Raw genomic sequence first — 21,798 nt, 5'->3', positions numbered from 1 at the left:
CTTATGCTTTTTATTGTTTTACCGCAAGGCCCGTTTTATACCTGGTGAGGCAACGGGACCGTGCGCATGACGAACCAGAGCTCTATGCATTTGTTGGTTTTACGAGATGGCAAGTTGTTGGTGAGGCCTTTTGATGCTGGACAGCGCCCTCAGCGAGAAGCTGAATGGTGACATTCTCCCCCATTTATTTTGTTCCTCGTCTCCTGCCTGAGACGAAAAGTAGCTATCTCTGTCATCTACCATGAGGACTGGAGCTTTGGCAATCTGCTGGACCAACTGTACATATATAGCCACTTTTATCTATTCATCTATGCTATAAGAAAAAGGGACAAAAACAATGCTTTCTGGCGTCAGAACAACCTCTAGACCCACCTCCATCCGTGTCAACCGTATTTGAAACCTGATATCCGGAATCTACAGGCCCGTAAAAATGGCTCCAGAACGCGCACCTGGGAACATAGTCATAGGAACCTGTAGGAACACGCAGCTCGCTTTCATCTCTTGTAGTTCAGTCTACCTCGGTCATTTGTGGAGTAAAGCTGTCTTCGATGCGTCTTTGAACCTCATAGCCTACATTTGCTTTTGATATTCTTGACTGAGCGACCGTCTGAATTGTAATTTCAACAGAATGATGATGAGGCTAAGGGGCGAGACTCAGCACGATGCATAACCCTCTTTCGGGTTCCTTTCGATTACGTGAATTTTGATAACGCGTCTCGCAGAGCGATGGCTGAAAGAGTCCTCTAGTTCAAGCCGGACGTGAGGGGTCACTGTCCTAGCATATAGCATCTCAGAGTCGGGAGAGAAATCGCGTTGTTTATCCTCCACCTGTAATTCAAAAGAATATTTTACTCGTGGCATCGTATTCCAGTTCATGTCCGAGCACTGCTACTCCTCCTCCCGACCACGACCTGATCATCCTCGTCATCCTCGTCAGAATCATCACGGAATCCTTCCTCTAAGTCTCGACTTAGTCGTCGATCCGAATCCGAGTTGGGTACCCCTCCGATACCACCACTGCGACTCACAGTCCTGGTGGCAGCATCCATGTTGGAAACTTGCCTCTCCATGGCATCCCGTCTCCGGCTCCGTTCCTGGGCGTCGAATCCCACCATCGCCTCACCAGATTCTTCATCAAAGAGAGTGCCCTCATCGGCGCTGACAATGCTGTTTGACCGGCCTCGCGTGGGGCGGTATGACCATGCTGAGGGAACGAAGAAACGGGCGAAGACTGCTGGTAGTATGAAGCGTGCGGAAGCAGGGATCATTGAGTGGAAAAGGCGGGTGGAGAGAGAAATAGAGGCGGACTGTACGGATTGGAGTGGTAAAGGGAGGTACTGGGAATATCGGGCTCGGTGACGGCGATAGAGAGGCAGTAAGACGTGGAACGCCAGGAGGTAGAGAGCGAGAGAAATGAACAGAGGAAGAAGGATCGTCTGTGCCACCAGTCAGTCCTGTGAATAATCCCCGTTTGATTCAGAAGAGACTCGTACCCTGGAGAAGTTCATGAACCCTGACCCAGCCATGGCGCCGCTGCCAGCTGTGGTGCTGACCGGAGCTGGCGGTGCGTCTTCAGTCCTAACGATCGTGCTGGGCAGCGAGCGCCTGGAGGGGAAGCCCATTGTTACGCCGCCATACTCGGCGGCAGGAAGAGACGAGGGGGAAGGAAAGCTGCAATATATATTCCGTACGGAATATTATGGAGTGAGGTGCTCGAGTCGAATGTCCGTCATGAGATTAGGCGCACCCAATCTGGCAAGCTTGGTGGTGTCCACTGTCCAGACCGAAGCCAGGAGGGGCGGTTCGAGAGTGGGAGCTGAAGGGGTGACGGTCTCGAGATGTCGAGTACCTGGGTGCCAACTGTACTTGTAGACACTTGTCCTATTCAGACTCTTTTCTAGGTACGGAGGACGTCCTGTCGTGTGCACCATGTGTAGAATAGCAGGTGCAGTGCAAGTGTCAGCCTTCGCATGAATCAGTGCGTTGTGATCATGAACGGAAGTTGAGAGCCCGGATCACGGCTGGCCAAGGATTCCGAGGACAGAAACGAACAGGTTCGATGGGGCGTTATTCAACGAGATGAGGGACCACAGATTGCCTCTGGACGGTACTGCACAGCATACTCCGTACGAGATATTACAGTGTTCATTGGCATGCTTGTATCGCGTGCAGGAGCAGCAGTTGAGATTGGTTTAGCTTGGGACTGAGCGAAAGGGATGACTTGCGGCGCAGTTGCTACTACTTAGTTGGAAGTGGGCGCCGATCGCAGATGGCAGACCCTAGCCCAAGGCCTAGGGAGGCGTCGAGGGCGTGTTCCCTAAGTAGGTACTTACTCGCACCTAAACTACCCTACTTAAGTACTTAAGCGGCTCTAACGGGGGCCCGTAGCTCAAGTCCATTGGTCTATGGCGGCGCCGCTTCAGCCGCTTAAGCAGTCAAGTGCACCAAGAAACGCCGCCAAAGACTGTTGATTGAACCCCTGGCAGGCAGGCACCAAGCACCTGTGGCACCCACCAGCACCCACCAGGTAACCCACAACGCCTAAAAAGCAAGGACACTCGAGATCATCATTTGCTGTTTGGCTCGGTGGCTCTTGGACGCGGACGGACACTGCAATGCAATTCACGCCTGACGGGACGCTGGCACATTTTGACCGTCGTCCATCACCACCACCACTACCACCACCATCGCCCTCACGAACTTTTTCGACAAACGCCGCAAACCTGAGCGGCCGTGTCAAAGCGTCGTTTTATCTCTGTTTGCAAGCCAGCATTTCCCCCCTCGCTTTGTTCCAGTCTTTTTGCTCCCGCTCACTTGGTTATAGCGCTCGCTGACGTCCGCGGCCAATAAATACGCCGTTTCATTGTCTGCAATCACGCCCAATTGTTTACCGCCTCGCCAGCTGAACGATCCTGTTTCCTCTTTGTTCAACGACACCAAGCGACCAATTTAGCCAAAACACGTGCTCGCTGCCGATATCCCTTGTGTTGGAAACTAGGTGTATCAGTATCAGAAAGCGCAGGGCATCATGCAAGGATAAATATCCGCCACCTACAGCCGAAGCCGAGAACGTCACAGAACCAGGGTTGTTTGGAAAAGAGGGGAAGAAAAGTCACAAAGAGGTGGACTTCCCCTTTCGGGGGCATAACAACCGCATCATTGTACACATGCGTCCTGTTGGCTTGCCTGCGCGCCACCGAGTATGCCCCAGGTAATCCAGAACGACAAGACGACCAGACAGTCGTCCGCAAGCAAAGGGTTCTTTAGACGCAACCGAGACACGAAGGCAGACAGTCGCCACGAAGGGAGTGGGAGTCTCGATTCTTCCAACACAAACGGCTCCTGGGGCTCGCGTCATTCGAAAAGAGAATCGGTTGCATCCAATGATGGCCAAGATCCTGATGCTTTAGGTCTAGCCATGACCGCCGGGGTCATCACCTCTATCCCATACTCTGCCACGACTGCAGGTGGGCAAGCACCAGTAACGGTGGACTATCTCCCCCGAGACGAGCAAGTACCAACGCGAAAAGATCCACAACCGTACCAACTTGCGAGGGGTTCTGATTTTCATCAGTACCCTGCCATCAATGGAATATCGAATGGATCGTCACACCCCACCGGGCCTCGCCCGCCTCCACACTCGTCGAGCGCAACTGGCATCACGATGGCGTCCAGTCAAGCAGGGGATCGAGGCACAAAATATCAACAATGGGGTCGGCCAGGGAGCAGCCATGGTCCTCAACATGGAACCTATGACTCGGTATCAACCAGTGATTCATACTCTGGGTCGGGACAAAGGAGATCGTTTGACGGCGCTAGCATAAAATCAACTACTTCTACAGCCACTAGAGGCTCCAGCCTCTTCTCCTCGGAGAGCTCGTCGCGAACGGCAATGCCTCCACGGCAGGATTCCGACTCTTCTGTTACAGTAATTTCTCCCACTCATTCCAGATTATCAAAGATTAGTTCACACTCGGGCTGGCCTGCCCAACAAGCCTCACCCTTCAGCTCGACCACCTCTTTTACCCCGGCCGGGTTTTACCTTCCTAAACCTCAAAGCGATGCAGAGATTGAGAAGTTGTTCCTGCAGCTGATGCACAAACGTGGCTGGCAAAATCTGCCCGAGCAAGCCAGACGACAAATGATGGCGTATGCGCCCGCAAAGAAATGGACGCTTGTGCATCAAGACAAGTTGACCGAATGGCAAGGTGAGCAGAAAAGGAGACAGCAAGCGAGACAGACAGGAGCTCTTGATGGACCAGTATCTAAAGATGTCGAGGGCACCCCCGAGTGGTACGTCAAAAAGATTCTAGATAACAGCATCACCTCCAAACAGCTGCAAAGTCTGAGTGTCAGTCTGCGAACCCAGCCCATCAGTTGGGTTAAAGCATTCATCGAAGCACAGGGTCAGATTGCTTTGACCAGTGTCTTAATGAAGATCAACCGACGTCAGGCTAATGGCCCGACGCCCGTCAGCTCTGTTGCCTCAACCGATAAGGACCTGGACCGGGAATACGATATAGTCAAATGTCTGAAAGCGCTGATGAACAACAAATACGGCGCTGATGACGCTTTGAAGCACGAACAGATACCGGTGGCTCTGGCGACCTGTCTCATTTCTCCAAGGCTTACCACGAGGAAACTGGTCAGCGAAGTTTTGACGTTCCTCTGCCACTGGGACCAAGGCCAGGGTCACCTCAAGGTGCTACAAGCTATGGATTTTGTCAAGAACCAAATGAGTGAGAATGGTCGCTTCGACGCCTGGATGCGCATCGTGGAAGTCACCATCGACGGCCGAGGCAAAATGGGCAGCCTGGTAGGAGCCAGCGAAGAGGTTCGGAGTGGTGGTATTGGCATGGAAAACCTTCTCATGGAATACGCCGTTGCTACGCTCGTCCTGATCAACATGTTGGTGGATGCTCCAGATCGAGACCTGCAATTACGATGCCATATCAGAGCCCAGTTTATTGCTTGCGGGATCAAGCGAATTCTGGTGAAGATGGAGTCTTTTCAGTACGACGTGATTGACAAACAAATTGCGAAGTTCCGTGAAAACGAGGCGATCGACTATGAGGATCTCTTACAGCGCGAAGGGAGCAGCATGGTCGAGAGTATCGAAGGCGAGGTCAAGGATATGACAGATCCAATGCAAATCACGGACGCCATCATGTCGAAAGTCCACGGCACGAGAACCCAAGACTACTTCATCTCGGCAATGCAGCACATGTTGTTACTTAGAGAGAACAACGCCGATGAGCGTCTGAGGATGTTCCAGCTTGTGGATTCGATGCTCAGCTATGTGGCCATGGACAGGCGACTGCCGGATATGGATCTCAAACAGAGCCTCAATTTCACGGTTCAAAGTTTATTGGATCGACTGCATACTGACGACGAGGCGCGAATTGCTTTTGACGAAGCCACGGAGTCGAGGCAGATCGCCGAGGCAGCCCTTGCCGAAAGGGATGAAATGGCAGCTCAGATCGCCATGGGTGCTGATGGGTTGGTGAAGAAGCTGCAGAAACAGATCGAAGAACAAGCTGGCATCATCGAAATGCAATCCAGGCAAGCCGAGTCTTTGAAGTCGGAGGTGGCTGAACTCCAACGAATCAGAGCTCAAGAATTGCAACGCAACGAGTTAGAGACGAGAGAGCTTTACCTCATGCTTCGAGATGCCCAGGATGTCGCAGCTTCCCGTGCTGCTAAGGAGGGCACCGCACCTCAAGACCCTGCTCAACTGGCAGGCATTTTGGACCGGGAGAAGTTGATGGAGCGCCTAGAGCGCAACCTCGAGCGCACCAAGACACAATTCAAATTGGAAGGGAAAGTCTGGGGCCAGACAGGGCCTTCCGATCGACTTAGAGAGCTTCGCGAAAAGATGGACGACGTGATTGATGCCGATTTCCAGGAGCAGACGCGACGACACCTCACCAATAGTGTTATGGGAAGCGTCCATCGTAGCAATGCCCACAAAGGACCCAGGAGAGCCGCATTGGAGGCGCTCGCAATTAGTGAAGAAGCGGACCAGGACTCGGAAGTGGAAGAAGATGTTGTCTTTGAGAAGCCGCGACTTGTCGAGTACAAAAGGCCGAAGATCAGCGCAGATCAACAAAATCAACAAAGCAACCTCCTCGACGAGCTTGCTTCAAAGGTCAAGAAGATCAACAACGAAAGTGACGAGGAGGCAGGGGAAGGAGATGATGGTGGTGTCACAACTGGACCAAGCCACCCGAGCCTGGAGTCTGAGTCTCCCAAGACTCCTCCCGATGAGGGACAAGCGGAAGCCAAGTTCAATGGGCCACCTCCTCCACCTCCACCTCCTCCGCCGCCGCCACCGTCAGATCCAGCGTCTGCCGCCTTGATTGCCGGGTTCGGAACCGGTGCACCTCCGCCACCTCCACCACCGCCTCCTCCGCCTCTTCCAGGCATGCCCATCTCTCCAGCTACTCCCTCCATGCCGGGCTTCACCGGTGGCCCCCCTCCGCCTCCGCCGCCTCCTCCTGGTTCTCTACCCATGAGTCCGTTATCGCCCATTCCCCCGCCACCGCCGCCTCCCCCAGGCGCTCCAGCTCTGCCCGGTCCCCAGCATGGACATTTCTTGCCCCAGTCACCAGTGGTGCCTGTGCCTATGCTTAAGAATCCTATCATGCGACCGAAGAAGAAACTGAAAGCCTTCCATTGGGACAAAGTTGACACGCCCCAAGTCACCGTCTGGGCAGAGAACGTGAACGCCGAGTCCAAGGAAGAGAAGTACCGCGAATTACAGCGCAAGGGCGTCCTTGACGAAGTTGAGAAGCTTTTCATTGCGAAAGAGATCAAGATCATCGGCGGAGCAGGTAGCAAGGGCAAGAATGACAAGAAGCAGATCATCAGTAGCGACATGATGAGGAACTTCCACGTCTCGATGGCTAAGTTCAAAAATGATTCAGCCGAAGAGGTGGTGCGCAAGATCATCCACTGCGACAAGGAGGTTCTCGATAACAACGTGGTCATGGATTTCCTACAAAGAGAAGATCTTTGCACGATTCCCGAAAATATCGCTAAACTCATGGCACCATATAGCAAAGACTGGACCGGACCTGATGCCTTGACTTCGAAGCGTGAGCAAGATCCGTCTGAGTTGACAAGGGAAGATCAGATCTACCTCCAGACGGCTTACGAGTTACATCACTACTGGAAAGCCAGAATGCGAGCTCTCGCTCTAACACGAAGTTACGAACAAGAGTACGATGATATCTCCGGCAAGCTGAAGGATGTAGTCAACATTTCCGAAGCTATTCGGGACTCAACCTCTCTCATGAGCGTCTTAGCCCTCATCCTTGATATCGGAAACTACATGAACGACTCAAACAAGCAAGCCTCTGGCTTCAAACTTAGCTCTCTTGCGCGGTTGGGCATGGTAAAGGATGACAAGAACGAGACCACGTTCGCCGACCTTATCGAACGCATCGTTCGCAATCAGTATTCTCAATGGGAGGGCTTTGTAGAGGATATTGCTGGCGTCATTCCTGCCGCAAAGCTCAATGTTGACCAATTGCGCCAGGACGCAAAGAAGTACATCGACAATATCAAGAACGTTCAGTCTTCACTGGACGCCGGCAATTTGAGCGATTCTAAGAAGTTCCATCCTCAAGATCGTGTAGCGCAAGTCGTACAAAGGTCCATGAAAGAGGCAAGGCGAAAGGCAGAACAACTCCGACTCTTCCTGGACGAGGCATCAAGGACGTACGATGACATAATGACCTATTTTGGCGAAGATAATCAAGATGAGAATGCCCGCAGGGAGTTCTTCGGTAAGCTTGGCGGCTTCGTCACGGAATGGAAGAAGTCACGAGAGAAGAATATGGCTATGGAAGAGAACAAACGACGCCTCGAAGCAAGTCTCGCTCGGAAGAGGGCCCAGGCCAGTGCCAACGCGAGCGGCGGAGCAAGCGGCGCTGAAACACCTGGTAGTCCTCCTGCTAATGGCGCCATGGAAACCTTACTCGAGAAACTGCGAGCTGCAGCGCCGCAAGTGAAAGATCAACGTGATCGAAGGAGACGGGCTAGGCTAAAAGAGAGACACGATCAAAGAATTGCCAGCGGCCAGCAACTTCCCGAGCTTCAAATCAAAGACGGGGTGGAAGAGAGTCGCGGTCTTGCTGGTCTGGGAGAGAAAGCCAATGAAGATAATCTTAGCACAGACGGCACTAGCGGCAGAGGGGACATCAGTGAAAGCGAAGATGTCGCCGATCGGGCTTTGAGGGCTCTTCAGGAAATGAGAAGCTCTGCTCCATCAACAGGCGACGAACTTGATGTTCGGAGGAGGCGCGAGGGAGCTGATGAAGAACGCAAAGCGCGAAGGATGAGACGCCGGACAGCACACCAAAGCACCAGCAGTGTCGCAAGAGAATCTATAGTGTCCCCGACTGAGACGAAGACAGAAGAAAAGAGCGGCCAGGATGGAGCCTACGATGGCTCCTCTCCTACGGAGGACAAACGATCGTCCGAGGGCACTTTGAGTCCCGTGGCCTCACAGCCACCGCCAGCGATCATCGTCAGTCCGACGGATGATGATGAATTTGAGGCTCATCAAAAAGATGAACGGAAGGAAGAGGAGGGCCTTGGCTCAGGAATAGAGGAAGGAACATGAGTTTGGGACCCAACGAACGGGGCACAGCGCCTGCCCATTGTACCAGGGTTGAGTTGGATGAAGAGAAGCATTATCGTCTCGAGTGTTGTTCTACTTACATGCAAAAGATACCCCCAGCAGAATAATTGTTCCGAATAGGAGGAAGACAGCATTTGCTAGAGTTGGACCTGGGGACCCCAAGCACATCAGTATCAGGGTGTGAAATATTCTTGTGTAGCTATAACAATCATCCACGGCAGCAAATGAGACAAACTGCACTTGAAGGTGGCATTTCTTCGTTCCGAGAAAGACTGGAACAGAAATACCCAAGTAGTGTCCCTCATGAAGATCGTGGACGAGCAACATCGCCATCCAAATCCATTTGTTTACTCTTATAGCTCGTTCCATCTCGCGTCTCTGTTAGTTTCCGCGTCCTGCGGACATCAGCATTATCTCCCTCCAATGGGTTGGTCCATTGTTGAGTTGGGAAAGGTACGAGACACTTCATCTGGGAGCTGTAGGAGAAGCTCTAGTCTCTTGCTCAGGCAGGCGATCAATTAACCCTGACAAAAACGACAGAGACGAAGGCGGAGACGGGTGGTCAGGGGCCAAGAGGTATTACCAAGGGCGGCAACATTCTGTAGGAAACTAGAGGCAAGATATTTGGATTGGTTGACTATCTAGGTTCTCTTGTTTCCTTTGACGCAAATATATGTTTGCGGTTGGGCAGTCACTGCCTTTGTCACTTCCGTTGGCACTGCCTGTCACCTGCCATCACCTAACCCCATCTCTCGGGTCACATGACAAAAATATCACGTGACCTAAGGTCCAGCACCCTGAACACCTCAACCATGACATGGGCGGCAGCGAACGTGGCGCGGAGAGGAAGACAGCCTGCCAACACGGCCTCTAGACAAAGAAACAAAGAAAGACTGCCACTTGCGGCCTTCAATCAACTTCGCGAGATCGTGGAGAACCATTCTCAAAGAAATGGTGGGACTTGGCGGTTCAAATTGCTCTTGCCATTGAGAGCAACGTGGTTGTAATGTAAGAACCTAGTCGATGAAAGCCTGCCCAGAGGACAAAAGCAGGAGAATTCGCCCATCACACGCTCCATCTCCCCAGCCATCTATTTTTTCAAGGGAGGATCATAATTTCCCCGGCCAGAACTTCCGCTCTTTGACTGCCTTCTCCTCCCACGCAAAATCATGTGCGAAGATCACCTCAAACTCCGCCGGCTTCTCTTCCCCGTCCACCTTGATGCCTTCGTTCGATGCCGAATATAATCGAGCCAACGTCTCCTTCGACTTTGGAATGTCCACATGCATGCAGCAATATCTCCCGGTTTCGTCCGTCCATGTCGCTATGTCGCACTCTCCCGTTAACAATCGAATATCGTGGCATGCATCTCCAGCTAGGCAAACAAACTTGGGTGGTTGACTGGAGATTTTGCATAAGAGATTGATATGGCCGGGGAGGTGACCAGGTGCATTGACAATGTAGACGCTGCCGTCATTGAAGAAGTTGATCGCATGTGGGAAGGTTGCAAACGGCTTCCATGAGAGTTGTGAGTTCCCACCCTCTGGAGGAGGTAGTTCTATTGTTCTTTCTGACGGGAGCAAGTCCGGCTCAAACACCATATGTTTCCCCAAGTTGAGTTGCGTCTTTCCACTGAGAAGATCGAGAGCGCCATTGCCTACAATGAATTTAGTCTTATCGTCATTGAAGTCCTTTGGAAGTCCGACGTGATCGTAGTGGACATGGCTGAATATCACGTAGTCGATGTCACTCACGCGGAGCCCCCCGGCTGCTAGTGAAGCGACTGCATCTGGATGCGTAGAGACAGGTCCTCGGTTGGCTAGATGAGCTGTTAAGGCTGGCGGATAGAGGTCGATCTCCCGTCTCATACCCAGGTCGAAGACGATTCGTGTGACTTTCCCACTTTCCACATCTTTGTGCTGTATCAGGAAAGATAAGGAAGGCACTGTTCGTTTGGCGACAGGGTCCGCCGGGACCACAAAGAATCGTTCAGGAATTGTGATGTGGCCGGTGCTCAGAGCATGAACTGACACCGTCGCCATACTTGTCGTGATTTGTTGGCGGTGCTTGGAGGATCAGTGCACTGAGTGATACACTTGTGAAATGTTCTGCAGAGGTACAAACTGTGTCGAGGAGCTTGGGGATCTGTACCACGTCGGCTCGAGCAGACAGACAGTGATTAGATTTTCCCCGCACCAGTATATGCCCAGAGTCATCCGCGGCTGAATCAATCGCGGATGCTCGATGTGAGGGGAAGCTGATTTCAAGCACTTTTCTGGAGGGGGGGGGGGAGTTCTCAAGAGCCGTGTGAAGACGGATGAAAGCTTCTGTCTACCCTAGAAGCAACCCATCGAGTTGAGGACCGGCCATGGGGTGGTAAGCATCTAGAGCCTCAGCCTCGTGAGGGGTGAAGAGGCAATCGACGGCTTACAGTTCCACGACTGAGATGTAAGATCATGCTGCAATATTCCAATTCTCCTGCCACATGTTGACTGCATTGTGTAGAAAGTGGCCAACATGCTTTGCCATTTTCAGACGCAAATTTCGCAGGAGATCTCTCGCCCTGGAGTTGTCACCCATGGTTTGGCTTGTTTCGCTGCCTGTGGGCAACACTAGGTGGCACAAATCGAAGGGCGGACAGGGATGATTCGAGATCGTTTATGACTGCATCCGAGACCTCCTTGGTGGATTCGAGACTGTGTTCTCCATTTCTGTCCTGATTTTCTTTCTGGTCTGGTGAGACAGCGGCAGGATTCCTCCTACTTTCCATTCGAGAGTGCTGTCGTCGGTGGCCGCTATTCGCTCCCTGGTCGACATTGGTTGACACTCTTCTGCGACGACTTTCGTGAAGCATGGAGGTCGACTTGTCAATGCCAGTGTCGACAATGCGAAAGTTGTAGATCTTGGGGAACAAGTGTTTGTCAATTAGATGAAGACGCCTTTTTTGCGGGGTAGAACACTTTCTGTCACAGGCTTCGACGAAGCAAGCATATGTCTTCTCACCTTTGGCTTGCAAGGCTTCGCGGAAGGTGTTGTGGTTCTCGTCGATGTGCAGGCCTAGGAAATGAGCAGTAGGGAAGTTTTTGCCGCATGAGGTACATCGGTTCGAATGGTCTTTGGCATAATGCACCTCGAAATCATCGATAGAAGCAAAGTCAAGGGTTTCCCGGTGAGGCGGCAGAGAGCACTGCATGACAGGTTTGGCTGGCAGAGTGGCGGCCGTGGCTACAGCACTCAGTTTTGCAGGACGAGGAGATGGAGATTCTTGTGCCAAAGAACTGGCGGTGTCGCTGCTGGAGGAAAAGGTCGACGACTCGCGTGATCGCTTGACCATGGCGGTGTAAGTTCCCGGCTGATGGGCATGTATCTGGGTCTGATCAGCCTACTCACGCTTCAAGATGATGATTTTTCTCCTTCCATGCCTAGACCGTATTGAAGTCGTCGAACAACCTTCGTACCATGATTGATTGATGAGAGACACTGGCGTGACGTTGGCAAAGGATGGTGATGGACCAATGGCATGAATCAGACCAGGAAAAGAATCATAACACACTGTGGACAAAGAAGAGAAGGGGAAAAAGCAAATGGTTGGATCTCAGAAGGGCGGGAGCCAGGCCCGAAAGGGCACAAGAGGTGCCAAATCATCCTTGCCCCTCCCCACTGTTTGCGCCTAGGCCTGGGACTTGGGCACGTCCTGGGGGTCGCTAGGCTTGCCTGTGGGTGGTGATTGGGTGCCTCTGGGTCCCCCCCCCCCCAGGCGCCCAGGATGTGCCCAATGAGCCTGATCCAGCCTGATCAGCCTGATCAGCCTGGTGCGCCCCCTGTCTCTCCCATGGCTGCTTCATCTTGCTGCCACAAGCGCGTCTCTCGTGTCTGCTTTCTCAGCCTCTTCGTCCACCTCGTTGGTCTCTGATCGTGTGTTTCAGATTCTGCAGCCACGATCCAAGAACAACATCGATTTGAGGGTGCCACCACCAAGCCAGCCCAAAAGCCGCCCGGACTCGTCATCCATCTTGCATCTGACCTTCCATCTCATGAACCTGCGAGGCCTCATCCTCTCTCTTTCCGCTTCCTCCTTATCCGACTACTCGACAGGCCACTAGAGACCACTATTCAGCACCTACGCTTGCCTAGTCCATTGTTCAACCACATCTCTCGGACTCTGTGTTGTCTAATTCCACACTCCTTGTTTCTTTGTCACATTCCTCCGCCTGGTTGAAAATCCACCGCTCGACCATTCTTTGTCTCCACACACTTCTCCCATTCCCGCTCGAATGCCGACCGTTAGATAACAGAAGGAGCACATCTCCCTGTCCGCTCGTTGCTACAAAAACCACGGTGGAGGAATTGACACGAACATGCTGGCCTCCAAAGCACCATATGCGGCCAATGTTGGCAATAGCCAGCAGATTCCCGTCCGCAACTTCTCCGAGTCCTCGACCAGGACGCAAATGACCTCGATGGCTCTCCAAGATGGCCTCTTTACCTCCCCCACAGACTCTGAATTCTCCGATGTCTATGACGGGCTGGACTCGATACGGGCATGGGACGAGAAAAAGGTTGGGGAGTGGCTGCACTCAATACGCTGTGGACAATATGAACCCCTCTTCAAGGCTAACAATTTCACGGGTGAGAGTCTACTGGAATGTGACCAAAAGATTCTGTCGGAAATGGGTATCAAGAAAATTGGTGACCGCGTCCGACTCAATGTTGCAATTAAACAGCTTCGAAACAAGTCTTCGCTGTTACGCTCCAGGAGAAACCGGGATAGTCTTGCTATCTTGGATGGCCTTGCTGGAACCCCTTCATCCTCAGACTCACCTCGCACTCACGGTCCGAGATCGCACAATGGCAGTGGCAAGCGCTTTTCCCGTCAGCTCGACTCCTCCGCTCTGCAGAATTTCAACTCAGCCAGCACCGGGTTCAAAGTCGGATCAAGACCAAGCTCGCCTTTGACAGATGTGCACAGCGCAGGTCTAAGGTCCCATCGTTACGCACAGAGTCCAATGGACAGTGGGAGAAACACCTCAGGCGGAGGCTACTTTAGTCAACCGGGGTCAGCGAATTCCACATCTGGAAGACGACCCGAAACTCCGCAACTTGCAAATCAAACCACACGAGCAGCTCATCTCCGACAGAATTCCAGCATCGATGGCCTGACACCAGGTGGATTACCTTCGGGATCTCCGGTCATCAAGATCATCCACAACGGCGGCCAAACGAAGGTTGTGAACATCAAGTTCTGTCGCACGGCCGATGACGTTACATCGACGGTACTGAAGAAATTACATCTTCCAGAAACCCATTTCCGCAATTATTGCTTTTATGTCCTCAACGGGTTGGAACCGGATCCTGCAAATTGTCGTCGAGTGGGCGACAGTGAACTCATGAGAATCTGCAATGAATCGACCCGATCCGAGAGAAATAGGTTGATCTTGAGAAAGATCAACGACGGGCCTCCCGACGTGGACGAACTCCGCAAGGCTGCCAAAATAGCGGCCGATGAATCACAAGTTCTGCACATCAATGCACTGAGCACGAACAACATGCGCAACCAGATCAAACTTCAAAAACTCACAGGCGAGTCTTGGCACAATATTCAAGTACCCATTTCACCAGTTACCACTACAGATCGAAATCGAAACATCATTGCAACTGCGGACGAGTATGATCGACAGGAAGCCCAACAACACCTCCGAGTCCCCAGTAGCCAGAGTACAAAGCTGCGTACATTCTTCGGGGCCCGACCACCCAGCGAGATGATTGTGCAAGAGTTGACGTCTTACTTCCCAGCCCACCAGCGCGAGGATATCGAGAAGACGATGAGATTATCTGTACGACGCTCACAACGCATGAGTCGCGCACAAAGTCGCCTAAGCGTGATGAGTAACATCAGCATGGCCTCGAGCCTGAAGGATGCTCCTCCCGTACCAAGTATTCCTAGCATTGCTGACCCCTGGCTGAACCAGACTGGCATGACCGCTCGTGCTCCTGCAGCAAGACCACTATCCGTGGTGTCGAACAGATTCAACCTTATGAACCAATCGTTCCGAGATTCAATCGCCTCATCAACGTTGCACCCACTGCAGGAAGAATCTCCTATCGAACAAAACAGGAAATCATACGTCTCGTTTGACAGCGGTTCTGACACTGCCGCCCAGGGTGAAGCGGCTAGGGCAAGCTACTTTGACGAGAGTCCTGGGGTCACCTCGAATACGGACAATATGAACGAACGACTGTCGGTGATCGTTGCTGAAGATGGAGAGGAAGAAGATCAAGAACTCAACTCGTTCCTCCAAGGAAACAGCTTTGATAAGAATAATTGGATGAAGGGTGACTTGATTGGCGAAGGCTCATTCGGCAGTGTTTACCTCGCCCTCCATGCCGTGACAGGTGAATTGATGGCAGTCAAGCAGGTCGAGTTGCCCAACGTGGCGAAAGGCACAGAAGGTGACAAGAAGAAGACGGCGATGATCGCGGCGCTGAAACAAGAGATCACACTCTTACAGGGCCTGCGACATGAGCACATCGTGCAATACTTGGGTACCTCGTCGGACGAGGAGCACCTCAACATTTTCCTTGAATACGTCCCGGGTGGCTCCATCGCCGGCATGCTCAAGCAATACAACACTTTCCAGGAACCGCTCGTCCGGAACTTCACCAGACAGATTCTCGAAGGCCTATCCTATTTACACGCTCGCAACATCATTCACCGAGACATAAAGGGCGCTAACATTCTGGTTGATAATCGCGGCGCCGTGAAAATCTCTGACTTTGGCGTCTCCAAGAAGACCAACTTCAATGGCATGAACTCTGCGCCCGGCACGCGCACCTCCCTCCAAGGAAGCGTCTTCTGGATGGCCCCTGAAGTGGTCCGCCAGTCTGGACAATCCATCAAGTCAGACATCTGGTCAGTTGGGTGTCTTGTGGTGGAGATGTTCACAGGTTCCCGCCCGTTTCCCTCTATGACAACGCTCCAAACACTGTTCGCTGTCGGAAGCAATAATGAGAAGCCAACTATTCCCGAACACGCGAGTGAGGATGCAAAGAGGTTTATGGGGAAGACATTCGAGGTAGATCATGAGAAGAGGCCTGGCGCGGATGAGTTGTTGAGGGAAAGGTTTTTGTTGCCTATGGCATGAAGACAAGCTGAGGCTGGAAATTCCGCAACTATGAAGTGATTTGATGGATCTGTATTATATGAGTGCTTGGTTGTCGCCAAGAGGATCTCATCGAATACCATCAAGGTCTAAGATGGAAAGAAACAATGCAGACTCGATACAGATCAGCCTAAGCAGGTGGTATCGACCTTCAGAGCCGATAGCAAATATTGGAGGACATGGTTTCCTTTCTCCCATGTGTTGTCTAGTTGGGTTCAGCCTAGGATGGTGTTTGTGTCTATGACTGGTGCATTGATGAAGGACATACCTCAATCGAAGGAATGAAGGTATTGAGTGGTTTATGGGAGTGTGTCAAATAGAGATTACAGAATCAGCGCACCAAAACCGAATTGAATCCATGGCCATCCCGACACTATTGTGTTTGTATTGGTGGTGATTTATCCCTCCGCTCAGATCTGATGGTGATGGAGCATACAACCGGCTTTCATGGTATAGGTGCTCGGTGCTCCGTACAATGCCCAACATGAATTACAAACTGTTCGAGAAGTCATTCATCTAGGTGCCATCCATCCATGATTTGTTTACTCAACGGTACAGATGGGATGCACAGTCGAAAAAAGAGAGAATCAACCACCCCCAAGACAACACCGAACGAGGAGCAACGAAAATCAATCCAGAATCTGCGCACCAGAAAGAAAACACCCAAGCAAAAAGGGCCTTGGGCGCTTCCCTCGTCTCATCCTGATAGATGACCTAGCATGTTCTACCGCATGACAGGGCAATGCTTCGATGCGTTGTATTGTCCTTCTTGGCCTCGTCTGACATGTTCTCACAATCGAGGACCATCAGGTTTTGTACACTAGACTCTCTCTCCGCAAAGCCTGTCCACCACGGCAGGATGGGCTCGACCTCTGCTATATCGATCTTCCCCAGAGTTTGCCACTCTCGGTTCTTGCAGTCACAAAATAAACTCGTACGTGCTAAGATATGTCCATGGGCTGAATTGGAACATGAACTGCCGGAGGCGGTCGAGGAGAATCGAGATCTGTCGTCTTCACACCGTTCAGTAAATGTTGCTGCCCTTTATCAGCCTGCTTGTTTCCTGGTGCAAAATCGATTGTATCCATCATTTCTCCCAGGGGCCGTAGTGACCTCGGTGTGGCCTGAGCTTGCGCTTGCTGCAAACCATTGACAACCGTTGATGTTCTGTTCGTTATATGGGGAGAGTCAGGAGGCGGAGCTTGTGCCGTTGCTGTGGATGTAGGTGTCTGGGCGTCCTTCCGATACCGCAACTGCACAACCAAGCTTTCTTGAGTATTCTCATCCTCCTCCACCTCGTCCGGCTCGAGTCCATCTTCACTCATATCCTCATCCTCATCGTCGTCCTCCTCCTCTCTGTCAAAGTCCGGTTCTGACTCATCTGGCTCGTCCTCATTTCCACTCCATTCTCTACCTGAAGATTGAGCCTCTTCGCTCTCGTCTGAGTCCATTTGGTCGGCATAACCATGTCTGGTCGGCTTGACTTGTCTTCCTGACCTTGATGTTCTTATATCACGCGAAGCAGCCATAGTGGCGGGCATGTCATCACTTGTCTCCGTGAAATTGCCTTCGCCCGTAGCTCTTTCTAACTCCTTGCGCTGATCAATCAGCATGCTCTCACCGTACAGACCACCCACCCTCGACTTGACCTGCCTGCCACTGGCGGTGACGGTGGGCCCAGTCTCTAAAGGGGTAGAGATGCCGGAATGACGCGTGGATCGTTTGCTGGAGAGGCCATCCGACCCATATTCGTCGTCGGAATATGTATATCTCATTCTCTTTCCTCGCGTCCGTCCCTCATATAGTGAGAATCCAGGTTCTGGGCGGGCAAAGGCGGCCTTTCGGGCAAGGCGATAATCACGACGTTTGCGCTTCTAATGCATTGTCAGCGGGTGTAAAATGTGTTTGGGACGTTGCCTACTTCTTCGCCAGCCTCGAATCTTGGAATGGCCGCTCGTAGCTTGTCACTAATCACTTTCGAATTGGAACTATGTTCGTCGGCGAACTTATCCGCCAGGGCGATAACATCTTGAATGGAACCAGCGACGCTGAACCACGTGTTTGTCTTTGCGGTCTTGCCGTCATTTTCTCTGTAAATTCGAAAATGCGAATCATCCTGTCCTTCAACGAGCCAGTACTTTCGGCGGTATTGGTCTGAAAACCAAGGTTGGACGCTTCGAGGCTGGTTTCGGTCGTCGTCTCGACGTGTCTGCTTGTAGGACTCTTTGATAAGGGCTTGAACGGCTTCGGAGGAATTAAGCGACCAAAGAATCAGGGCTTTGAGCAAGCTCAACTAGGCCTTGGTCAGCCGCGTGCAGCAAAGGAGGAAAGGCAGACGCATACCCGCTCTTCCGGGCTCATGTTGTTGAAATTTTTGCCTCCGTGCAGAGGGTTGACTCCCTTCCACTCCATCGGCCACTGGCTGTGGTTCGCAGAGATCGCGTCGTCAAGTGCCCGGCCATAGTGTCCACGTCTGGTCAATGTTAGAAACGTAATAAAGGACGTCCCTAGAGCTCGCTGTTGGGCAGCGGGTCGTCCAATGTGCGGAGACTAACTCGACATCCTTCTTTCTGTTCATGACAAGACCCAAAAGCGCGCACAATAGTCTCTCTACTTGTTCGTCGGGAAGTTCTCCGGAAACCCCTCTCTCAATGTCCTGCGGACCGTAGTTCGGCAGAGATTTGGGAAACACGTCGCTGAATCGGCTTCTGAACATGACAATGAGGGCAATCGCTGGGTTGTCGGCCAAAGTATATTCGTGGGGAGGTGAGGGTGCGCGTTTGGGAGGTTCCGGGGTGGCTTCAGGCTTGGGTGCCGCCTTGAAATATCGATCCAATCCCGTAGGCTTCAACGCCATTTTCTGAGCCATTTCCTCATCGTCCGAGGATGGTGCAGAAGACAGTGAGGAAGAGTCGGAGTCGGCCATGGCTGAACGGAGAGCAAATGAAGACACAGAGATTGAAACAGTTACAGTGCGGGACGGGAGTGTCGCAGCAGGAGCGCAGGGAGGAAGTGAAGGGAAACTACAAAATCAGGAAGCGGTCTGATGAATTCACTTGGCGCGTTGAGGGCAAGTTACGCGCTGCTCGGCCAATGATCGCTTTTTCATCGCTATCCGGGCCCTGGCATCAACGACATCCCTTTGACCTCCCTCAAGAGTGACATCCTCCCATGCTAATCATGCCTTTGAGACCGCAACACCAGTTGGCCTCCAACCACCAGCCGCCGTGGGACATTCCTGGTCTTTGAGCGTTGGAGGGTGATCGCCATGAAGGGTGTTTTGGGGGATGAGAGCCTGCCAAGCGTTCGAACAGCGTCTTTGGACTCCGACTCGGATTGCGGCGGTCGCGGCCTCACTTCCGTATTTCCCCATGCAGCCAGCCTCGCACACAACCGCCAGCATTCTGAGCCGATGATATGCTCGCCGGTAGACGTCTATTTCCCAGCCTCGAACGTCGCTGCGGCATGCTTTGTCCCTGCCTCGAATCCTGGCTGAGACTAGCAGTCTCCGAGAAGGCGCGGGGTTCTCCGGCTTTTCATGCCATTTGCCGTTCCAACAACGCGCCCAAATTTTGTGCCTTGATTTTGTTGGTGAATACCTAGGTACTCTTGTGAGGATGGAGTTTTGTCACTGGGCTGGAATACCCAGTGTCTAAAATTGGGGACAGTGACCACAGGGCTTTGAGACGGATACCGACACATCGCATCACTGGCAAGATCGTTGTAGTTGCTGGTAAGGCTTGTACATATAGCTGAGTTCAATGGTGTGCTTTCGAGTCGATCCGCTTCAGGAGAGTATCCCGGTCAACTGTGAGCAGGGGCTTCGAGCCTCAGCTCGGCAAATTTGAGTGTCTTTGTAGCAGTCCCGGCATTGGTGGCTTTGGTTGACCGAGCCCTTCTATGCAATGAGTCTTCGCAGACACCGCGCGAGTAGATGATAATTCCCCTGCTCCAAACGTGATCTTGATCAATTCGTCGACGTTCAGGCCACGCCCATCCATTGGTCAATGCATGGCAGGATCGCAGACTCGCAATCTACTCCGCCTATGTTTAAGCTTGGAAGAACTTACCACAAGTCACAGCTGTTCTGTTCGACGTGTGTCGCCCTGCCGAACAGAACGAGCATCATGATACGACGAGCCTCCCAAGTTGGCAAGAATCTGTAAGCTCCATATTGCCGAGCATCATCTGGAGGTCAGAAGAAGGCGGTACGAACTACGTAAACCACCAAGGCATTTGCGGATTTCAGTAATCTAGCTGCACCCAGCACAGGAGGAGGAAATCAGTGCGACAAGGCGAAGAAGTAAGATGAACTTTGAAGTTGGCGGTCGCGGACTAGACTTCAGGTTCCAAGTTGGAGGAGGTGAGGCGGGCTGGGCGGGAGCCAAGTTATCACGTGCGAAATTAACACGCCACCTTAGGATGCACTAGTACATAAAAAGAGTATTGCAATTACTGCGGTGCCTCTACTTGTACACCGCCGTACAAACAGTGCCGCTTGCCAAGATTTTTGCAAAGACGCACACAAACGAAACCTGCGCCCATCCCCTTCATCTCGACCTCTCAACCACCACCTTCGGTCGACAACTACCTCCTAGCTCTACGCCATCATGGGTAGAGTCATTCGGAACCAGCGCAAAGGGCGTGGATCCATCTTCAGTCAGTGCCTTCTCGTCCCAACCCCTCGCGCACAATCCCTGCTCTCCGTCCGCAAACTTGCTCAATTGAGTCCTCATCCTTTACTGACGTCTCGCAACAGCCAGTCATACCAGGTTGAGAAAAGGAGCGGCCAAATTTCGACAGCTCGACTATTCAGAGCGACATGGGTACATTCGTGGCGTGGTGACTGAAATCATCCATGATCCGGGTCGAGGTGCACCCCTCGCCCGTGTCCAGTTCCGCTCGCCCTACAAATACGGCCTCAAGACCGAAACATTCATTGCAAACGAGGGACTCTTTACCGGTCGTATGTTTTCCCCAGCCGCCGTTTTTGCATTGGGACCCGTAATCTGGTGCACTGGCTGACTGCGTGGTGTCCCTAGAGTTCATCTACGCCGGAAAGAATGCAGCCTTGAATATTGGCAACATCCTCCCATTAGGTGCAGTTCCCGAAGGAACGGTCGTTTCGAATGTGGAAGAGAAGACTGGCGATCGAGGCGCATTGGGAAGAACTTCAGGCAACTATGTGACCGTGATCGGACACAACCCAGATGAAGGCAAGACCAGAGTCAAGCTCCCCAGTGGTGCAAAGAAGGTTGTTCTCAGTTCAGCTCGAGGCATGATCGGTATTGTCGCTGGTGGCGGACGTACCGACAAGCCAATGCTCAGTATGTGCATGGCATCGTTTATTTGACTGTCGGAATAGGCTAACGGTTGGGCACAGAGGCTTCCCGCGCAAAGCACAAATTCGCTGTCAAGCGCAACTCTTGGCCCAAGACTCGTGGTGTTGCCATGAACCCCGTCGACCATCCCCACGGTGGTGGTAACCATCAGCACATCGGCAAGGCTTCTACTATTTCACGATACGCAGCCCAAGGTCAAAAGGCCGGTCTTATTGCTGCCCGGAGGACTGGTTTGCTACGTGGTACCCAGAAGACCAAAGAGTAGACGTGGATGTTTGTACGAGAGACTTCCTGAAAATGGCGTGGATTGTGTTACGGCTCTTTATGGTATTTGCATCACTACCACTACGCAACACAGAAAGTGAAAGGGCTCAAAGCTCTGACGGCCAAAAGAATGCCAGTCGGTGCATTATCATTGAGCAGGAGCTAGTGAAGCCAGATAGCTTGGGGTTCCATGCTCCCAATGAAGATCCGTTGAGAAAGACAGGGAAATTCTACAGGGTTTTAGCAGCATAGGGAATGCCATCACTTCCAGAGCATGGCGGTGTCAAAACATCGAGTAGGTGATGGAGCTGAACCCCGCCCCCTTTTACAAGTCTCGAACTGTACCGAGTAACCTGCGGCTTGTGGCGTGTCAATGTCGCGCCTC

The 21,798-nt window shown here is 52.3% G+C and overlaps 7 protein-coding genes across 7 annotated transcripts; 3 read left to right on the top strand and 4 right to left on the bottom strand.

Moving 5' to 3' along the window:
- Positions 1 to 872: 872 nt before the first annotated feature.
- On the bottom strand, positions 873 to 1,622 carry A1O5_00081 (uncharacterized protein; the record flags this gene model as incomplete). The annotated part of the gene is made up of 2 exons (XM_007740702.1): positions 873 to 1,436; positions 1,494 to 1,622. The coding sequence occupies 2 exons, from the start codon at positions 1,620 to 1,622 to the stop codon at positions 873 to 875; spliced, it is 693 nt and encodes a 230-aa protein (XP_007738892.1).
- Positions 1,623 to 3,202: 1,580 nt separating this feature from the next.
- A1O5_00080 (cytokinesis protein) lies at positions 3,203 to 8,629 on the top strand (the record flags this gene model as incomplete). Its single annotated transcript, XM_007740701.1, has 1 exon — positions 3,203 to 8,629. One exon carries the CDS (start codon positions 3,203 to 3,205, stop codon positions 8,627 to 8,629), a length of 5,427 nt encoding a protein of 1,808 aa, XP_007738891.1.
- Positions 8,630 to 9,756: 1,127 nt separating this feature from the next.
- Positions 9,757 to 10,689, bottom strand: A1O5_00079 (uncharacterized protein; the record flags this gene model as incomplete). The annotated part of the gene is made up of 1 exon (XM_007740700.1): positions 9,757 to 10,689. One exon carries the CDS (start codon positions 10,687 to 10,689, stop codon positions 9,757 to 9,759), a length of 933 nt encoding a protein of 310 aa, XP_007738890.1.
- A 530-nt stretch (positions 10,690 to 11,219) lies between these two features.
- A1O5_00078 (uncharacterized protein) lies at positions 11,220 to 11,981 on the bottom strand (the record flags this gene model as incomplete). Its single annotated transcript, XM_007740699.1, has 1 exon — positions 11,220 to 11,981. One exon carries the CDS (start codon positions 11,979 to 11,981, stop codon positions 11,220 to 11,222), a length of 762 nt encoding a protein of 253 aa, XP_007738889.1.
- Positions 11,982 to 13,005: 1,024 nt separating this feature from the next.
- On the top strand, positions 13,006 to 15,789 carry A1O5_00077 (STE/STE11 protein kinase; the record flags this gene model as incomplete). Its single annotated transcript, XM_007740698.1, has 1 exon — positions 13,006 to 15,789. One exon carries the CDS (start codon positions 13,006 to 13,008, stop codon positions 15,787 to 15,789), a length of 2,784 nt encoding a protein of 927 aa, XP_007738888.1.
- Positions 15,790 to 16,748: 959 nt separating this feature from the next.
- Positions 16,749 to 18,733, bottom strand: A1O5_00076 (uncharacterized protein; the record flags this gene model as incomplete). The annotated part of the gene is made up of 4 exons (XM_007740697.1): positions 16,749 to 17,681; positions 17,729 to 18,100; positions 18,151 to 18,280; positions 18,363 to 18,733. The coding sequence occupies 4 exons, from the start codon at positions 18,731 to 18,733 to the stop codon at positions 16,749 to 16,751; spliced, it is 1,806 nt and encodes a 601-aa protein (XP_007738887.1).
- A 1,684-nt stretch (positions 18,734 to 20,417) lies between these two features.
- On the top strand, positions 20,418 to 21,414 carry A1O5_00075 (60S ribosomal protein L2; the record flags this gene model as incomplete). Its single annotated transcript, XM_007740696.1, has 4 exons — positions 20,418 to 20,470; positions 20,571 to 20,773; positions 20,850 to 21,134; positions 21,191 to 21,414. The coding sequence occupies 4 exons, from the start codon at positions 20,418 to 20,420 to the stop codon at positions 21,412 to 21,414; spliced, it is 765 nt and encodes a 254-aa protein (XP_007738886.1).
- Positions 21,415 to 21,798: the final 384 nt, after the last annotated feature.

This window comes from Cladophialophora psammophila (assembly GCF_000585535.1).
Source record: "Cladophialophora psammophila CBS 110553 chromosome Unknown aczJe-supercont1.1, whole genome shotgun sequence".
NCBI classification, from domain to species: Eukaryota; Fungi; Ascomycota; class Eurotiomycetes; order Chaetothyriales; family Herpotrichiellaceae; genus Cladophialophora; species Cladophialophora psammophila.
The sequence above is the reverse complement of the archived record's forward strand: the minus strand, read 5'-3'. Positions and strand labels throughout refer to the sequence as shown.